This window comes from Clavelina lepadiformis, chromosome 6, assembly GCF_947623445.1.
Source record: "Clavelina lepadiformis chromosome 6, kaClaLepa1.1, whole genome shotgun sequence".
NCBI lineage: Eukaryota > Metazoa > Chordata > Ascidiacea > Aplousobranchia > Clavelinidae > Clavelina > Clavelina lepadiformis.
In genome coordinates, this window is record NC_135245.1 from 15995889 (window position 1) to 16014555 (window position 18667).

At 35.8% G+C, this 18667-nt stretch overlaps 2 protein-coding genes and 1 long non-coding RNA gene across 6 annotated transcripts; 2 read left to right on the forward strand and 1 right to left on the reverse strand.

The window, feature by feature from the left end:
• Positions 1 to 352: 352 nt before the first annotated feature.
• On the reverse strand, positions 353 to 4103 carry LOC143462309 (uncharacterized). Of its 2 annotated transcripts, none has more exons than XM_076960421.1 (6): positions 3943 to 4103; positions 2434 to 2583; positions 2186 to 2350; positions 1860 to 2056; positions 1566 to 1741; positions 353 to 1234 (listed from the first exon to the last, which is right to left on the reverse strand). In XM_076960421.1, exons 1-6 carry the CDS (start codon positions 3989 to 3991, stop codon positions 850 to 852), a joined length of 1122 nt encoding a protein of 373 aa, XP_076816536.1. In that variant the 5' UTR covers positions 3992 to 4103; the 3' UTR covers positions 353 to 849. The 2 variants fall into 2 exon arrangements, with proteins under 2 accessions (XP_076816536.1, XP_076816535.1); XM_076960420.1 differs by lacking the exon at positions 3943 to 4103 and adding an exon at positions 3057 to 3916.
• Positions 4104 to 7345: 3242 nt separating this feature from the next.
• LOC143463162 (uncharacterized) lies at positions 7346 to 18254 on the forward strand. Of its 2 annotated transcripts, none has more exons than XR_013118269.1 (3): positions 7346 to 8178; positions 11959 to 14555; positions 14754 to 18254. It is a non-coding gene; the product is annotated as an uncharacterized LOC143463162 (long non-coding RNA). The 2 variants fall into 2 exon arrangements; XR_013118268.1 differs by having other exon boundaries at positions 11959 to 14162; positions 14440 to 18254.
• LOC143463161 (uncharacterized) lies at positions 9004 to 10868 on the forward strand. 2 transcript variants are annotated; one of them, XR_013118267.1, is made up of 5 exons: positions 9004 to 9103; positions 9563 to 9651; positions 9885 to 10013; positions 10194 to 10295; positions 10389 to 10758. XR_013118267.1 is itself a non-coding variant. In XM_076961563.1 (4 exons), exons 2-4 carry the CDS (start codon positions 9951 to 9953, stop codon positions 10566 to 10568), a joined length of 345 nt encoding a protein of 114 aa, XP_076817678.1. In that variant the 5' UTR covers positions 9559 to 9651; positions 9885 to 9950; the 3' UTR covers positions 10569 to 10868. The 2 variants fall into 2 exon arrangements, 1 of the variants encoding a protein (XP_076817678.1); XM_076961563.1 differs by lacking the exon at positions 9004 to 9103 and having other exon boundaries at positions 9559 to 9651; positions 10389 to 10868.
• Positions 18255 to 18667: the final 413 nt, after the last annotated feature.

Genomic DNA, 18667 nt, shown 5'->3' on the forward strand with positions numbered 1-18667 from the left:
ACGTACTGTAAACCTCTTGAAAGGATAAAACCATATTAACATTAGAAGTTATCTATACAAATTACAAAATACTGTAATACCTGACCTATACAATTGCATTGGAAAGCTATAAAGTATACTAAAACGAGCAGTACAATTTTCCTCAAAAAATGGTGAAATTACTTAACCTAATTGTGTTTTACAGTACAAAGACTATATCACCTTTTGGCCACAGCGCAGTGCATGACTGCTGCCGTTTGTGTTAGTTATATTTGGTCATAAGCGACGTTTAAATTTTATGATTTCAGTTGATTAAACGCGTGTTATTAAGTCACTCGAAATCGTATAAGCCAGCACTGTGATTATTCAAACCTTTCATGTTGGTATTGACTCCATTTTATTGTATAAATTATAAAAATGCTGCATAAAAACGAAAGAAGTAAAAATAAATTAAGACGGGCAGTTTCAAACACTTTCATGTGAAGCATAACTTATAATAGAAAAGCGCATGTAAAAATGTTCTTTAGATAGGTACATACAACAATAAGACGGCAGAGGTTTAAAATTCGCTTAAATTTTTCAGGTGTGCTTTCTGCAAAGATGCGCAAATACAAAACATGTTCAAAGTTAGATTTTGCCATCTACGTGTGCGTTATGTAAAGTTTACACTATGTTGCAAGTGCAGTGCAGGTATAGAAACAATGTCATTTTTTGTACGTGATAAACACCTACAGTTCTGTTACACTTAGACAAGAAAAAGTTAGCTATGTTGGGGAAACAACTAATAAATTAAGATTGCATAAGCTGTATTATTGGGCGTTGTCGTGCGCGGTTATACCCATAGACGAACAATAAGCGAAAATGAGGTTGTTATAAGTGCGATGTGTGTTTGGGGTCTGTTCTAAGTAACCGTTTCATATGGCTCCTCAATTTTTGAGGTAGCTCATGGACGTCCTTCATGTTGCCATCCAACACAAGGAGATTATCCTTTGCGCCTATAGTCTTTGTAGTGGTGATCGTGTAGAGTCTCTTTGGCTTTAAGTCGCATCGTTCCTCTTGTCCTTTGAGTTTTAACGTGAAGTTTTCTTGAATGTTTTCGAAACCAGCTCGCATTGGATGAGTTTCAGGGGTTATTAGAGTTCCCTTGTATTTACAGTTTCTTCTACTTCCTTTCCCGACCAGAAAGAAGTAAGAATTGATTCTCTCCGGTTCACGTGTCCTTGTTTTCATTTTGACGTATTCCTTTCCCCTGCATCTAGATATAAGTAAAAACCTGGTCATGAATTTTTTAAACTACTTAAGAACGTTATTTAAAGCTTAATTGTTTTATGTTAAAGCAAATTCGCCACTTGGTTACGGTGTAGCACAACGGTTGGGGTCCGTAAAGCAGTTTCAGAAGGTCCGCAATGAGAATGCCTTTTCTTTCATTGGTGTGGTTTTTGCATTTTTTTCCTATAGCATTCTTTGATTTTTATAGGGCCGCGAATTATCAAAATAATTGCAAAGCGCCCACCAGGCAAAAATTTTAGAAAAGTTTGAGAACCGCTGGTGTAGCATAAGCACATGAAAATCAATAAACTACTAACTTGAGGTTGTTGTTTTGCTTATGCAAAGCCACGCCACAGCAAATATAACCACGGCTTAGTCCCCGATATAAAACACCGGCGCAGCATGTATCCTGGATGGGATTGTAAAAAAATTTACCACCACAAACCTCAGTTTGACCGAATGGATAAGCCATAACTGTGTGGTTTACACAAGCCTATATGGAAGAAATATAACGTTTAATATCTTTTAATTATAATTGACAAGTGATTCCTTCAAACCTTGGGTTTGACATGCACATTATTTTCGAAGTTAAGGAGATGATGGCCACTTACATGAGTTTTGGAATTGTACGTGATGTCAAGGATTGTGGTCCGTAGGTGTGTGAAGCAAATGTCGTCATCATCTGGACTTCTCTTCTTAACCGGTCCCCGCCGACCACACAAATGGGTTGATCCAATCAATTGCCCGCAGCAACAATTTGATTCTCCAGTTGCGCAATCCGTTGGGTCAACGGTTCCCGTTTCTTTATCTGAATATTGAAGGTTAATTTTATGTGAATTTGTCAAGCTCCAAAGTAACCCATGAAATAATAAAAATAGTCTATACGGAGACTACAATGATAGCTTATTGAGAGGTTTGGCGAACGGTAGGCTTATACCTTCAACTTGGTATGTGTTGTAAAGTCGTGGAGTACATTTTTGCTTGGAAATGTGAAAGGTCTTGGTGGGACCGCATTGGTCCAAAAACGGATGGATTCCACGCTGTAATACTTCAGTGTCGTTGCACATTTCCAACGTAGGAGAATAAACAGGATTTACAGCATCTGTTATTTATAAACAAAACAAAAGTTACATCGGATTTACATCGTTCTATATTTATGTTTTTATCAAGTTGCATTTTACTCACGTTGACAGCACTTCTTGCCGACTTGGGCGAGAATAAGCCCGCCACTTGCAGAAATGCAACAAATCAAGTCCCTTTGGGAGCAGGGAAATATGTCATCTTCATCTTGACACAAGACGTGCGTGAAACATTCTTCTCCTGCGCCCCATGCACCTAGAATATTAAAGAAACTTTCAAACAATAATATCTAAGCTCATATCCACCGCATTACGCGCATAAAACACATTTCCAGTGTATATACCGGATGCTTACGTGTAATATGCTTATTAAATACATGGTCACCTAATGGACTTTTTAATGTGCTCAGTCAGACATGTACTCTAATGTACTTATTCTAACAATCAGAGATGGAATGGTAAATAAGTTGGGTAACGCGTGGGCCGACCTGTATTCAATTTCACGTTAAAAGAGTTGATCAAAGCACACCCACAAGACTTACAAATAGTATTATCTTTACCTACTGAAGACGAAAGAAAATACGCACTGGCACTATGACCTGAATCTTCAAATATAGAGTGACATCTGTGCAGTTTCTTATAATAAGTTTATCACAAAAAATGACTGAACACACCGACACTCATACCACAAAATTTATCGTTATTAATTATTGTGGTAAAATCACTTACCTGGCAACTGTTCTACAAGTAAGCACATCAGTATTATAAACAATTGAATTCGTTGGGCCATTAGTTCAAGAAGGCAACAAGTGGGCACTGTTCCTATGCTTAGACTGTCCCGTTACTTTGTTTAATTTTCTTTATGTTAAACCAATTATAGCTTTGCTACAGTAAAGAGCTTCGTTTCTGTCTCTGGTTGTTAGTCTTTCGAAGTTTGTAATGAAATTACGTGGACATCTACTGTACGTTCTGTTTTTAATGCCGCGAAAAGTACGCCAAGGGGAATCCCCGCCATTGATATCTTGAAAAATTTTCCCTTGTCGAATGGGGTTCGTTAAAGAGTTGTAATTCCTTTCATACTATCAAAAAGCCCCTCGCTGCGACACCTATTCGGTGAGCACAGAAGCATAAATTAACGGGCATTTTATGTCATTTATTCACCTTTAATTTCCGGACCCTAGGTCTAAACTCGTACCATGCCGTCATGTGCTAGAAATGAAAATCACTAGCGGTGTGTGCTGTAATACTACCATGTTTATTTTATAACTTCTTTGAAACATTCTTTGCTTGTAATAACACTCCATTTGCCTTTAACAATACTTAAGGGTTCTATTACGGCGTGTCAGCAGCTCATATAGTATTTAGAGAAAGCAAAGTTGTATAATTTTTTCATCCGAAGCCGCTGCTTAAAATCAAAGTCTTCCAACGTGGCAAATTTAGTTTATTGTTCAAGACAATGAGTCCTTTTTTAAAACGTTGGATAAATACTGTATAGCTGATGAAATGAGGTATGGTCTTGTTTTAAAAAAAGACTATTACTTCATTTTGGTTAACTTGTAACTTATAACATTTGAATAATCTTATCTTGTAATAATGCTTTCTGTAGTCTACACACCTGCAAGGCTGAAAGCAAAAATTGCTAAAATAATTTCCAGAACTATCATCTTTCTACTCAAGACAAGTTGATCAAAGTAACAGTTTTCTTCGAAATGCTTCAAAAGTTGTCGACTGGTCGTCGCTGTTATAAAGCTTCTGTGATCTGCGTCTGCAACTTGGTCTTCACTTCAGGTATCTGGTCTAACGGGTGAAGACATATGTCTTATATAATTTTATGGAAAGAGGAACTTCGTTCGCAGTCGCATCAAACAATATAATACGTCACCTGGTTATCTTGAGTCAACTTTCTTTCGTCGGTTGCTGCCGAAAGATCAACCTTTGCTTGTTTCCATTTATGGTTTTGTTAACTGTAAATATTCTGTTACGTCAGGTTGATGATGCAATGATTACAAATAGCTTCCACTGTTGTGACGTTATCATGACATCACAAAAGCGGAACAAAGAGTATTTAAAAAGATATGTTTTCTACCTACATCATTTTCGATGACGTGTCACAGGCGTAGTGATGCTATTATACGATTTGAAAGGTTAATATTTTCATGAAAACGTTTGTAATTCAGAGTGCAGTTGCCACAACAGCACTGGGGACGGTTCCATGGTGAAGCCAGCTTGCAACCTTACCTTCGCTAAAATCTCAGCCTGACGTAATCTACAAACTGTCGCAAATGTATGACCTAACCAACGTGACGTCATATCTACACTAAATTCTACAACATAAAAATTGATGATAGATTGTGGTGGTCCTATGATTAAAAACTTATTTTTCAAACCCCAACCCAAACATATTCTCAACTTTATGAATTAAGTCAAAGTTTTATTACGACAAACGTTTATTATGACGTCACACATTATCACTCTGAAGAAATTGTCCAAATGAATTGGCAGTCTAACGGCGCCGCACGTGATAACCAATAACTCATAACAAAAACTTTCGGGTTTTGATTCGATTCATCAAGTGTACTATATAAATAGATTTTACTATGGATGACAACATACGGCTCCGTAAATGAAATAGTACTGTGTGCATAACATCTATCTAGCGGATGGAATAGCATGGAATAGCAAAACACCATGTCGCTTTTCAAAATATAAACATGTGAAAACATATAGCCTAAAGGATGCGGTATGACTAATTTGTATTATTAAAATTATTATTACTTGTATAATAATTATTATACAAAGTCTATATCGTCCCTGACAATTTTTAGTGTGACCCGATAGCAACACGATCACGCTCAAATAGATTTGTATAAAACATTCAAATAACTTTAACAGAATTTAACCCCATACAGGTATAGCATATACAGGAAAAAGAATTAAGTTTGTGACACTGCTTGGCTTGAAATCGATTTTTGCTGCATTCTAACGCGCAATATATAATACAGCAATACAATACAATAAACATAGATTTATGGAAACTGATTTTGGGAAAAGCGTTATATAGTGTTAGATCAGTATTCAAAATAGTTTGTCGAATACTGAGGACACTATTGAACCGATACATAACTTTTATTTCCATGTTATCATATTTATCCACTACGTACAAATTACCAACTGAAACAAACAGAAAATGCACCAAGAATCCTTCAATTGGGACATCTAACGGTAGTACAATATTATTTTTTCATCTCCAAAGTGGCAATCAAACTTTTCGAAAGATAACAATCAATTACGAGAGCGTCATACAAAATACCGTTTGAGGAAATACCTTTGTTGTATCCATCGTATATTGTAATATGCTGATGTATTATTTCATAACTTATCATAACCAATCAACTTAACTAATAATTAACTCTTACAACACAGGTAGACTAAACTGAAACTCATCATGGACGTTTCTGTGGACCTATTCGTTTAATACCGTCGTCACGTAGTGTTTAGATTTTAAAATTCATACGGTTGTTTAGCATTAGTAAAACAGGAAGTGGGTTTAGTTCGGGAATTCAACGCAACTAATTTTAGAAAGGTGTTATTCTTTAGCGCTATTCAAGTGCTTCAATCGCAGTCAACGAAAATAGCCTATTGTGCTAAATATACAATTATACAGCATAGATTACGTATAACTTATATAGATCTTGTAATGCGAGTTCCATAACGAACTAAATTGTAATCAAAGTTTTGTGAAAATGTTCAAATCTCAAAGATTTGTCCGAAACCCGTGTGACCGAAAAGAACCAACAAACTTAATTCCTGGAAATTTTTGACCTCGTCTCACAAAAGACGCTCTTGATTTAAGACCAGACTCATATTTAGCAGCAGGCTTCACGTTGAGTTTTTTAAACGCAGCCAAGCGAGTCGAGCATTTTGAACTTCGTCACTATCTATGCAAGAAAGACAGCAACTGAATTGCTTTCGCTTCTCCTAAAATTCCCGCTTATACTTATTAAAACAGTAGTTTAGTTGCGCGGTTTTAGGCCAAACGGAAAAACCGGGAAACTTGAAAAAAATTTCCACCAAACCATCAGTGCAGAACTGTTTGCTAATGCTTTATACGAATTTTTTTAATACGTATACTCGTACTGTCGTGACGTCTTAGCATATTTACGGATTCAAAATTGTTGCATTGTTTCACATGACGTAAAAAATACTTTCAAAATTTGTGGAAAGTAAAGTTTGTTTTGGACAAAGCTAAACTTGCCTAAGTTAAAAGGATAACCTTAAAATGGTTCTACAATATTACTTGGAAACGACCGGAAAGCCTAGCCTAGCCTATTGTGCTAAATATACAATTACACAGCGGAGATCACGTATAACATATATAGATCTTGTAATGCGAGTTCCATCACGAACCAAACTGTAGTTAAAACTTTGAGAAAATTTTTAAATCTTGAAGATTTATCCGAAACCCGTGTGACCGAAAAGAACCAACAAACTTAATTCCCGAAACATTTTGACCTCGTCTCACAAAAGACTCTCTAGAGTTAAGTCCAGAGTCCAGACTCATATTTAGCAGCAGGCTTTGCGTTGAGTTTTTGAAATGCAGTCAAGCGAATCGAGCACAATATTACTTGGGAACGACCGGAAAATTTAAAATTCTTTGGAACTGCGTGATCCTTTACATGGAAGAAAGCAGATACATGTGTTTGCTAATAAACATTTTTCAGACTCATTTTCTCACATTTCTGAGTTTTAAGTAATAGAAAAATGACTGTATGACCATAGGTGATTGACAGATAAAAAAAAAAACAACATAACAAACATAAAGAGGAGTCACTTGTCGGCCTAAAGCTGTCGAGGTTTTTGTTTTCATGATAAAATCACTTATATCGCTGGTTGATTATTTTTTGCGGTTTGGATCTCGCATTAAAACAGCCGTGTTTGTGATGTAAATATATCAGAGGTCAAGGTGGCCTTGAACCTGAACAAAAGAGAACAGTGACCGCGCCTCGACTTCTTAGATTATACACTGTCATTCATGTGTTTAAAATTTAAACACAATTTTACTTCTTTAAACATGTTAAAGTGTTTAATTATGTGTTTAAGTGTATAAATTTTGTTAATTTGACAAAATTTAAACACTTTATGGGTTAAACACCACAATCCATGACACGTTTAATAATGATTTATGCCTATTCTACACTTTTTCCACGCTTTAGGCGTTTAAATATTAAACACATAACACAAAGATTACAAAATGTGTCAAACAAAAAGGTGTTTAGGAGGAATGTGTTTATTTTGATGAGTTTTATCGAATTATATCTTATACTTTAAGTTGCTTTAGAAAGAATCTATCAAAAACAGTTCGGTACTATATGCTTTAGACTTGTTCGCATTACCCAATTACACGAGCTATTGTTCAGTATAAATTTGTATCTCGGACTCAATTCTTAGGTTTAAAGTTGGCAACTTGAAGTCGTTTTAAACATTTTCCTGTATGGAGTGGCTGAACACTAAATTGTATTGTTCAGGCCTTACTGTAGGCTATATTTCAAAGGGGTGAAAGGGGCCTTGGCCACCCCGCCCCCATATTTTGTGTCTATAGGTTTCTACATCAGGTGGCGGTGTCTTAAAACCAACAATTTGTATAGTTCTCTTTGTAATCTCATGAAATATTTGACCCCTCCCCCCCCAATTTTTTTCCGGCTACGCCACTGACTGTGATTGGTTTTCAAGTAAAGCCATTCACCCAGGAATGGAGGGTGAAAAACCAATTACGATACTTTGCCCATCAAAGTTTGAAATTACTCGGGCATGATCTAACGTGGGCGTTCTCTTCTCGTCGTTTGATTGAAAGGTAAATGACAAGCGTTCACCATCAGTTAGTGGAACGTCTGAATAACGTTTGTTCATATAATGTAGAATGTGTATCTGAAAATAGTAGGTTATAACTATTTATTCCATGTTTAAATAACTCAAAATCTAAAATATTAAAATAAAAAAAGCTTTCATAACATTACATTAAACGTATTTTTTTTACATTAGAACAAGCAACTGTTGTTTTTTTTTGTTTTTATTCAGCAAGTTTACCATTTCAAAGTTATTTTAAGTTTTATGAAATAATATGTTAAGTTCTACCATTGTCAAAAATGTGGGCGCGCATTTACCACCTTCAGACGGCTACAAGCTGTCTCTAAAATCTGAATTCTGAATCCTCTTTTCAGCTAATCAGCTTACATAAAGACAGCGAATTGTTTTATGACGTTTCGTAAGGCTGTAGCTTATTGTCACAGTTTATTTTCTGTAGCCTATATAGGTAGCCTGGTGTAACGTATTTTTCTGTATGGTTCAGGTTTGTTACTACAAGCTAGGCCTATAGGCCTAGCCTATATTCCATGCAGGCAGAAAGGTTTACAGAGTTACAGACAATAACAAATAGGCTAGGCCTAATTATAGCATGTTTTCGATACCCGGTGGTGCCATACCGTTTTAATGTTCTTGGGCAAGGCATTGGCCTTCGGTAAGCATTTGATTTTGATAATTTAGTAGCCTAAGAAAATTGTTGTAGTGTAATAATTGTAATGATGAATTTCCTACATTATAAAATATTTTTGTACGCAGTAGGCTATAACAGTCTATACTAAGCTGTTTCTTCAGGCGTTTTCTGTAGAAAGTTATTGAAAAAGCTTAGAAACTTATGTTGAAGAGAAGCCATCCACCTGTGCCATCAGATAGTAAACAACCCTCATCATTAGGTTTCCTTCAGCTGCAAAGACTGGCAGGTGATGCAGAATTATATATTTTTGGTCCACATGAAATTTATATTATTGGCAATATTGAGTTAATTTTGATATATACTGTGCATGCCAAAAAGTGTTGCTTCAGTGGTGGATTGGCTTAGCACCAGGTTCAAACAATGCGGACTTATTGCAAATGTCCAGTGTTACTACTTTTGTAATGTTCTTGGGTAAGGCATTATTAACCTTTATTCTTCTGGTCCCGGTAAGCAGTGTCAGGGTTGGTCAATACGTTATAAAATTCCATTTATAAACAAATGAAAATTGAGTTTTTGTGGAAAACTGCAGAGTGGAGGAATCATTGCCGAGTCCGAGTCTTCCAAAGACGTTACTCAGGCCAAGAAGAAAGATTCTGATACCTTATCAAACAGCTTAAATAATAATTAGATCTCACTACTGTTTTAAAAGCTATATTGTTTAGTTTTATATTTGTAATCACTGTAGATTCAGAATGGACAAAAAAGGTTACTGAAGTTATTAGACAACAGTTAGAAAAGGAAGAATCAGAATGGGAATACGGTCTACTAAAACAGGTATTTAAGACCAATGTCTGTCTTTCACCAAGAAGCAATTAGTTTAATGTAAAGATGGATGCATTAGTGGAATCATTGAAAATTTTTCATTATCAGGACAAATGCCTTTTGTCAGTGTTTGAAATAAACTATGATAAGGTGTTTTAGATTTTGATGCATTTTTAAGAGAATACAGTTGTAGATCATGTTTAGAGGCTGCAACATGGTTATTGATATTATGATAACTTATGCAGATTGAGGAAAAATTCAGAAACGTTTATCAATTTGATTACAATACGATTTAAGAGGCTTGCGTAAGCATGCTAACCACACTAGACAACAAATGTGACAGCAATGTTGAGCGGCAATGCCATGAGACTGAGGTGAGCAATCTGAGCATTCATCCAGCAATTAACAAAAATCTAATTTGGTTGTTTGTGTATTAGTTTATTGCTTTGTTGAGGAATAATTTGTTCAGATCTTGAGACACTTAATATATATTGAGGGAAAAATAGAGTCATTATTATTAATAGTGTAAAAATCTAACAAAACTTTTGACATAGGATCCATCATCAGAGAAAAAACTTAATCTCTTTTTGAGGTCACAAAAACAACTTTGGCCGACCCGCAAAACAAATCTTTTTCATGCAATGCAGACTGTTAATGTGAGTTGTAGTTGCTTTACAGAACGATTGAACAGAACATGGGGCTTTACAGAACAATTTGTATACATTGACATTTTTGTTTTAATTTTTTAGGCATTACGGATTACTTTAAACTCCAGAAAGAAAACACCGCCAAGTTTGCTTGTTTCTTACAACGAAGCCGGAACCATGAAAACATTCATTGTTGCTGATTCAATCCACGTCAGATGTAACAACGTTTCGAGGGTGGTGTTAGGCTATTTAATGCAACTTATCGGTTGTTATTATGCTTAGCAATTGCAATACCCAAAGGTTTACCCTATTTTGGGTTTTTTACAAGCTCATCTCTTGAAGGATAGTCTGTCTGGTTATCATAAGTCCTCCAAATACGTCTTCTTTGAGAAGTATGTGAACAATATGAACATGGAACATTATGAGTAATGATTTTACACTAAACTTATTGCAGCAATTATTATTACTCACGGGTGCCGGAATAGGAAGGGCAGAGAGGCCATCGCCCCCTTTTCTTTGTTTATTTTCCAAAATGACATTCAAAAAGTGTCCTTTTTTCGAATTTTGCCCCTTGCCAAAAATATTTCCGGCGCCCGTGATTGTACCTGCCTTGTTTCTGTTGCGCTGCTGTAATAAACGCTATTTTGGAAATTTTGACTGCCAAGTGACAATACGCATAAAATAGTAAACACCTAGTTAGTAAACACGTACAACATTTAAACATAAACACCAAAGATAATAAACACCTAGTTACTAAACAGGTACAACATTTAAACACAAAACAGAATAAACATGTGCGATTTAAACATGTAACCATTTTAGGCGTTTCTTTTTGGCCTCACTTTTCGTGTTTAATTAAAGTGTTTAACAAAATAACAGTGTAGTTTAGATTGTCTGAAACTTTCAACCAGCAGGTGTGCTTTTAATTACTGCTTTGAATTTTGACAAGACAGTTGACATCTTACACAATTTTGTGTAAGTTCTAAACAGTTCGTAGGAGGTAACAAACGATGTGTTTGAGATGGTTTATCTTTTCATCCAGAAAAATTGGAAGATAGATTTGTGTCTATCATTTCAAAGTAACTCGATCCTCTCAGCAATACGCATCCATCATCCAAAACCACATCCGTGTCATAGTTCCGGTTCGTTTGAGGCAGAAAATTTAGTCAAATTTTTTTGTTTGTCTTTGTCATGCTGACGTAATACCAATTCGGGGTGACAAATTCTTAAAAAACAAAGAATTGGAAGTCATTTCTGGAAATTACCTGTTCTCTTTTACAATAAAACAATGACATCAAAAGATTGTTTGTTTAGTTGACATATAAGATTCCAAAAGTGTCTGTGGTTTGTTGACATTGGAACAATCTTAGTATTGTCGGGCGTTTTGCGTATCGTCGTTTTTGACGTAAACAACCGTTCAAATCAAGACAAAACCGGTCGCCATAGGTTTCACTTCCAGACGCAGTTTAATACCTTTCGCTCAAAACAAAAATTTAGTCGTGGTTGGATGCGTTTGACTTATTCTGTATATGTTCGAGTCTGTGTGAAAATATGTCAACTTCTTGACCACTCGACGTCGCCATTATAAAATTCATAGTCATGTCTAAGTTTGTTGACGAGAAACGTCACCGTATTATTTTAAGATGTTTATGTCACAGTGTTTATTTTTCAGAAATGGCTCAAACTAACACGTGATACGGAAGGCTTATGTTGATTGGTCGGCACTTTATAGGTTTGCCATTTTGGAAACCTATGACAAAGAAGTCAGGATGTTGGAAATAATTCTCCTTAAGATGTAATTCTAACCTTTGTGAGTTTCTGCAAACAGAACAGTGCAGATATTGTCGTTCAAGGTTCTTGTTGCCCATTTGTAATGGATTACCGGATTTACTATTTGCTCTGTAACATTGACACTCCCCCTCTGCCTCCGTCTATTGAAAACAAGCTGCTTTGGGGCACTTGTACTGAACTGTGAGAACGTTTTAGCTTTTCTTTTCAGCTTCTGGGTTCATTGGGTTTAAAAATGGGTGAACAACAAGGGTGAGAGATCTTTCTACGTTGTTACTGAAGTTACTGTTGATCCAAGTGGACATCGTGACTTATTTCCTGCTTTTATGGGTTAATATGGTTTAATTGTGTCGCAGTTCCTGATTTACAATGCTTCCACGAGGATTTTTACAAAAATTACTCTCAAGAAACACAAAAACTTTGTCAAAAGCCATAACTTGACAAAATTTGACTTTATTGAAAATTTTGACTTTATTGTAAATTTTGACTTTATTTTGACCTATAAACTTCTTAGAAACAATCCCCTAGGTGCTGAAAAAACTTTATTCCTTGATTCGTGGTCAGACGTGGTCCTTAAAAATTTTTGACTTTATTGACTTTTGAGGGCCCTATTGAAAACACATCTGAATGAAACCTATTGGAGACCCCGTTGATACCTGAAGTAAATGCTTGCCTAAATATGCTAACATTTTTGCCGTATGGGCATGTTAATGCGACACCTTAGTTAAGTTGATTGGGAAAATTCAAACCGGTCTTCCTGTGAAGCGGTTTCACACATCGCTGAATACAGGTGACAAGTTTGGAATTCGGAGTCGAAAACTGGATAGTTCTTTTATTCTTCCATTTTGTTCGTATCTAAAGTTTTCTACTTCCGTTTAAAAACTGTAACATCCCCTCTTAAATGAGAGTGTTTTTATAAACGTTTAACCTGGGATAGCTTTTCTATTATGGAAAGGAATTTAAAAAAATAAGGAAATAAAAGTGTATTGTTGTGTCTCGTGCTGCTTTTATTACACCAGTTGGCAGGACCGGATATTGCTTGTGATTATCCCGAACATTTGTTTGCGTTTCGCAATCCCCTTTTATTCATTTATCCAGGTGTTTGTTGGTGAATAGGATTTTATTCCGGTTGTAAGCTATCGGTTTACCAACCTGCTATCACAATCAGATTACACGCGACTTAAACAAGTTAAAGAGTTAAGTAATCCTAATGGTCTGCGGCGTAATCAATCTTTGTCAATCTTTTTTGCTTTATCGGTTCTTAAGTGAAAGTGGTCACGTTAATTTGATGATTAGTGTTAGTATGAGTTAACTTAGAAGCGGGAGAGAAAGTCATAAATGCGGAACTTTGAAGGCTATAAAGTGGTATGACAGAAATTGTGGTTTACGAAAGTGCATTAAAGCACTTTCATCTAAAAACCGAGTAACTATTTTTATCACTATTTCTAACGATTTCACACCATATGACGTCAGAGTTTGAAAACTACGAGTTGTCCAGCTCGACAATTGATGAACTCGTTTTTCATTGGTTGTTTATATTCGTAAAAATAAAACGCTGTCATGGTAATCGAAAACAGAAAGATATTTCTCAATGGCAACAGTTGTGAAGAACTACAGTGAAGTGTCGTTGACGCTTGAATGGAAGTGCCCAGTTCTAAATTTGTCCAAGCTAACCAACGCGTGGTTATTGTTTAAACTTGAAAGTTCAAATTGCCATTGTGTAGTAATGTAGTTTATCGGACATTAGCTTGTGCACATAAGGTCATTATTATTACGTCACACAAACCCTCGAACATTCTGAAGGATCCTTGGGATTTGAATGACGGAAGTTTACATAAGTGAAGGGTCGAAGAATAAAACTGAAACATCGTCAGAAGTGGTAGGTCTGTTGCACTTTACAATCATCTGGGAGCTTTTTGATTCAAAAATAGCAATTTCAAAAAGACCCGTTTTAAGAAGAACCGCAAAGACTTTCCAGGCTATAACGTCATCATGCCTTTGTGGCGTCACTCAGCGCGTGGGCGTCTAGTTGTTAATATCGAACAAAAACTGACACCCACGAACCTGCAAATATCTGTTCACCCGAATGTAAGTGAAACTGCATATGCCCATGAAGCAATGCACGACGTCACTGCTGTTTATTTATATCATGCCAAAAAACTTTTGTTTAGAATAATTTCCTTATCGCAATGTACAACCTGTCATGTAATTGTTGTACCAACTAACTATATAGCCCTTGTAATATTCTCCATTATTTTCACGTGATATAGAATAATTACATGTTTATTCTATGGCCGTGAAGAAAAGCTTTTGTACTTAAACATTTATAAAATGAGGAGAATTTGTACGATATATGTTTTTTTAGTTTCCGTGAAATATCAATCATGATCTTGCTTGAATGGCGGCTTTCATAATCGTCTATCGGGGTTGTACGACTGACTTATTGATTGTGTTGCGTGATATACGGTTGATTCTTGTAAGGTACGTAAGCGTCTGTCACAGCGAGCCGTAACGCCAGAATCACCATATGTAAGCGTTGGCCTATTAGTTGGACAGGTTTTCACTTGAACAGTAGACCTTTAGCACGTGCATAAATGTCCACTGGGCAAAACAAACAGTTTCATAGATGAACTAAACAAACAACACATTTCCGTTTTTCTACCATCGATTGCATTTCAGGTGCTGACGTGAAGTGTTCTCATTCATTTCTCTGTCGTTGAGGCGAATCTCATTGTTGATTGTCTCTCAGTGATATTCTACCAGCGGATGTCCGTCACAGCATTCTTTCAACTCTTTAAACCTCGACGTCTTTTTACACTCGCAAACCTTGAGACCACTCCAAAAGCATAACCTGACCCTTCGCGGTGTAGAAGATACTCACACAAAGGAAACCATTTTGCATGCTCTTTCCATGGGTCATCGTCTACTTTCCAATTCTCTCAATTTTTTCTTCTACCGCTTGGTGGTGCTCATGCACCACAATCTACTTTTATGACCACTGAAATTGCTTTGTCGCTGTCCAGAAAATACAACTCTCGCCTGTTACCACGGGAAGGCAACTTATACCCGCGTAAGCTAGTGTGCTAACATAATTCCAAATATTTTCCGTCCTTTCGAACATTTGTTGAATATTTACAAGTATATAGTTGCATTTGTGTCATTTGTGAAGATGAAAAGGATTTTACATGCACTACTCACTTTCCTTTAGACTTTCTCCTAAACTGCATTGATAACGTATCAAAACACAAGCGCTCTTTCTTGCAAATACTAATCAATGAATATTTGCTAATAACGAGCTAATAACGTTCTTGAGAGCCATGGAATTTTCTGTAAAGAAGATTTTTACGTAAAATTCACGTAAAAGTTTTTGTCATGTCGCTTTGCAGATATATGTACTTCATTGTTATGACGTGTGTGAACTGAATGTTTTTTTCACAGATGTTGCTCAAATTGCGGCTTTGTAGATTAGAGCGTTGATTAATTATAGTAACACAGTATACAAGTGAAGATTTGTTTTATTCTGACTCCAAAGCGATCTAAATATAGTTACTGGAATTCGAGTAATTCAGGACGCTGGTTTTTATCACATCAAATCATTTCTTGTGCGTACCAAATTCTTTTTCAAGTGTTCAAATCCAAGTGTTTTTCGGGGTCACCAATGAAGTTTACAAAGGTCAACAAGCTGAGATTATTGTTCAAATGTTTCAAACAAATTTACGTATCACAGGTAAAAGATTTAGGTAAATGAATTTTAAATCCATAAAGAAAATAGTTTTAGTGTAGTTTGTAAAAGAGGTGACACAAGCCAGTTTGAGTTAGTTTTTCAAAAAGTCACTCTGGATTTTTTTCAATAAAATTTTGAGCAAGTGAAGACAACTGTGTGATGTGATTCCCACTTCAATTGTTGTCAACGGCCAGGTTAAGTGGCAACCTGCAGGGAAAACCCGAATAGGGAATCTACCGATGACAAATAGAAATTCTGTATTTCGTCTTTCTCACTGTGGACGAAATTCAACATCTGATAACTCATCAGGCTAATTAACTGACACTGTCGCAAAAACGTCTAATGACTGTAAAGTGATAGATCGAAAATCCGTTTACCTAACCCTAATACAAAAGTTTTTACTATATTTGCTGACATTTAATAAAATGTGAAAAGACGTTGCAAAGCTGATATTTATAGTTTCAGTTTTGGATAGCTGTAGCACGCTATGTAATGAAGAGTTTTAATATATTTACGCAAGTATTTTATAATAAAAATAAAAACATTCAAATACAAGTTTACTGTTGTCTTACCTGAATAGTGTGATTACGCCAAAGTTTGAAAATTACATGTTACATGTGTACAAAGGAGAAATAAAATTTTGCTAAAGCACTGCATAATAACCTCGTTTCTTTATTTGTCATGAACTCCCGACAACATAAGAATTAAACAAAGTGTACTTAGTGTTTAAAGAAGTGTGACTGATCATAAATTTATGCTTACTTCGGTTATCACTTGATTATACTTTAAACTTGGACGTTCATTTTGGCCTATGTCTAAAATATCGCATGCAACTTTGTTCTCTATTGTTACGTCACAAAGTCTTTGGCCGTTCGGAATAAAATATTTCAAAACGTAAATGACTTCTCCAGTGGAACACGGCAATGTCTTCGTGACATCACATACTTTTGCGTGGGTGTCTTTGCTGGTAATGTGGAACTAAAACCGACTTCTTGGAAAGGACATAAGTCTAGTGAACCTAAGCCAAGGTGAGTGCGAGACGTCAGTGAAGTTGATTAAAAGGTCGAAGTAAGTTTTTGGTGAAGGAAATTTTTTCATTGTAACTATCTATTACGTACGTGTGTCAAGAGCAACGTTTCGTAAGATGACAGAATAACCGACAAGGCTATAAAATGAATCGACTTGATAAAAAAACATGACGTCAAAAAAATAAAACATTAAAGTTTCTCGAGTATGTTTCTAAACAACCATGCAGGTACGTTTAAAACGGTAAGAAAAGCGACAAAGCGTCGATAGACGAAACAGGAAAGTAACATGAAACTAAAAGATTAACATACGGACAACACGAAAGTAACTGAAGTAATTAACGATGAAAACAAAGCAAGAGAGTTCAACACAAAAGCGCGAGCAAGCAAACAAACGCAAAAGTGTCTCGAATTGAAAATCTCTCTCTGCTCAGCAAATATCGTTATTTTTCTTGTATTTCGAGCGATAGAGTGAAAGTTATTTTGAGTTTGGGACAATAAACGCAGTGCGCGTGCGGCGCTGCAAAATAAAAGATACTTATTAACAAAAACGCTCAAAAATAAAGAAAACAAGTGTTTAACGTAAAGATAATTATCAAAACGTGAAAACGCACAAAAATCTCATCATTCATCAGAAAGTGTAATTCAAGCAAAACAATGGTGCACTATATTATTAAGTTATACCAACATCCCATGTATTCTATTCGTCAACATTCTTTGATACTGGCAAACAATGTTTAGACAACCACGGAGCTTTGGTCTAATTTACATTGAACTATATAAAAAATAATAATTTACATTGAACAATATAAAAAAAGTTGATTTAGCAGTCGGTTTTTTGAGATTGTCCTACATTAAGTAACCGATCGTATTTCGCATTTGCTTGATCTGTGAAATAAAAGACAAGAGTTTTCTAAAATAAATTTTTATCAATTTTATCATGGCTACCATGTCACTATCTATATACTAGCGAGTGACAATTAGTTTTGATTTAGGATCTACTAATCACTCTCAGATCCGGTTCTGTGTCATATTGAAAGTATTTTCCCTCTATTGGCTGATTACGAAAAAACTGATTTCCCTTTCGCCACGTTGATTAAGCGTCTAGTTAGCCGGTACGTATTTCGGTTGACAAAAACCGCCTCTTTGTTGTGGTAGCACCAAGCCGCAAAATTAGACCAAATTGTCAGCCAGGTTGAGATTTGTTCCTGTAAATTTGTTTCCACCAGCAAAGCTCTACTGATGACAAGTTTCTCGTCGTTTTGTCATGATTTGGCTAAAGATGACCACATCAGTTAAGACCTCTTACGTCTTAAACAAAATTATCTTTACTGTGTTTGTTTACAGTTAGTCTTTTTCCGCTCGGTAATCATGGCCAACAAATGAAGACAACTACACATTGAGAGAGACTTGACATTTTTTCGACCTCTGCGTCAATGATTTATTTTGCTCCAAGACCACCAATGTCGAATCTGCTTTTTACTAATGGTTAACAAGTTTTCCCTTTGAACAAAGGTAGACATAAGTTGCAAAAGTTGATTCTTTGAAACGTTGGTTTCACTGGAGCAAAGGTTTTCGAAAGTACACTTTCATATCAGGCCTCTTGTTTGTAAATTTAACGTCATTTGCATTTTCACAGTTGAAATAAGAAGAAAGTTTTGCAACAGCTTACGTCAACGTGATATAATCATTCACCTTATTTGAACTCGAACCTAAAGTGGTCAACTCTTTTTAATTCGGTTTAAAACTAGCCAGAACATTTTTTCATTTGCCTAAGTTTACATGGGAACAAATAAGACTTGTCAAATTTCTTTGTTTTAAACGTTACCGAGTTATGTTTATAC

Coding starts and splice junctions, on each gene's coding strand:
- LOC143462309 (XM_076960420.1), bottom strand. CDS start 3,117: ATGGCCCAACGAATTCAATTGTTTATAATACTGATGTGCTTACTTGTA. Junction 1,742..1,859: donor CGTACAATTCCAAAACTCAT/GTAAGTGGCCAT, acceptor TCTTCCATATAG/GCTTGTGTAAACCACACAGT. Junction 1,235..1,565: donor AAGCAAAACAACAACCTCAA/GTTAGTAGTTTA, acceptor ACTTATATCTAG/ATGCAGGGGAAAGGAATACG.
- LOC143463161 (XM_076961563.1), top strand. CDS start 9,951: ATGCTAACCACACTAGACAACAAATGTGACAGCAATGTTGAGCGGCAA. Junction 10,014..10,193: donor GGCAATGCCATGAGACTGAG/GTGAGCAATCTG, acceptor CTTTTGACATAG/GATCCATCATCAGAGAAAAA. Junction 10,296..10,388: donor ATGCAATGCAGACTGTTAAT/GTGAGTTGTAGT, acceptor TTAATTTTTTAG/GCATTACGGATTACTTTAAA.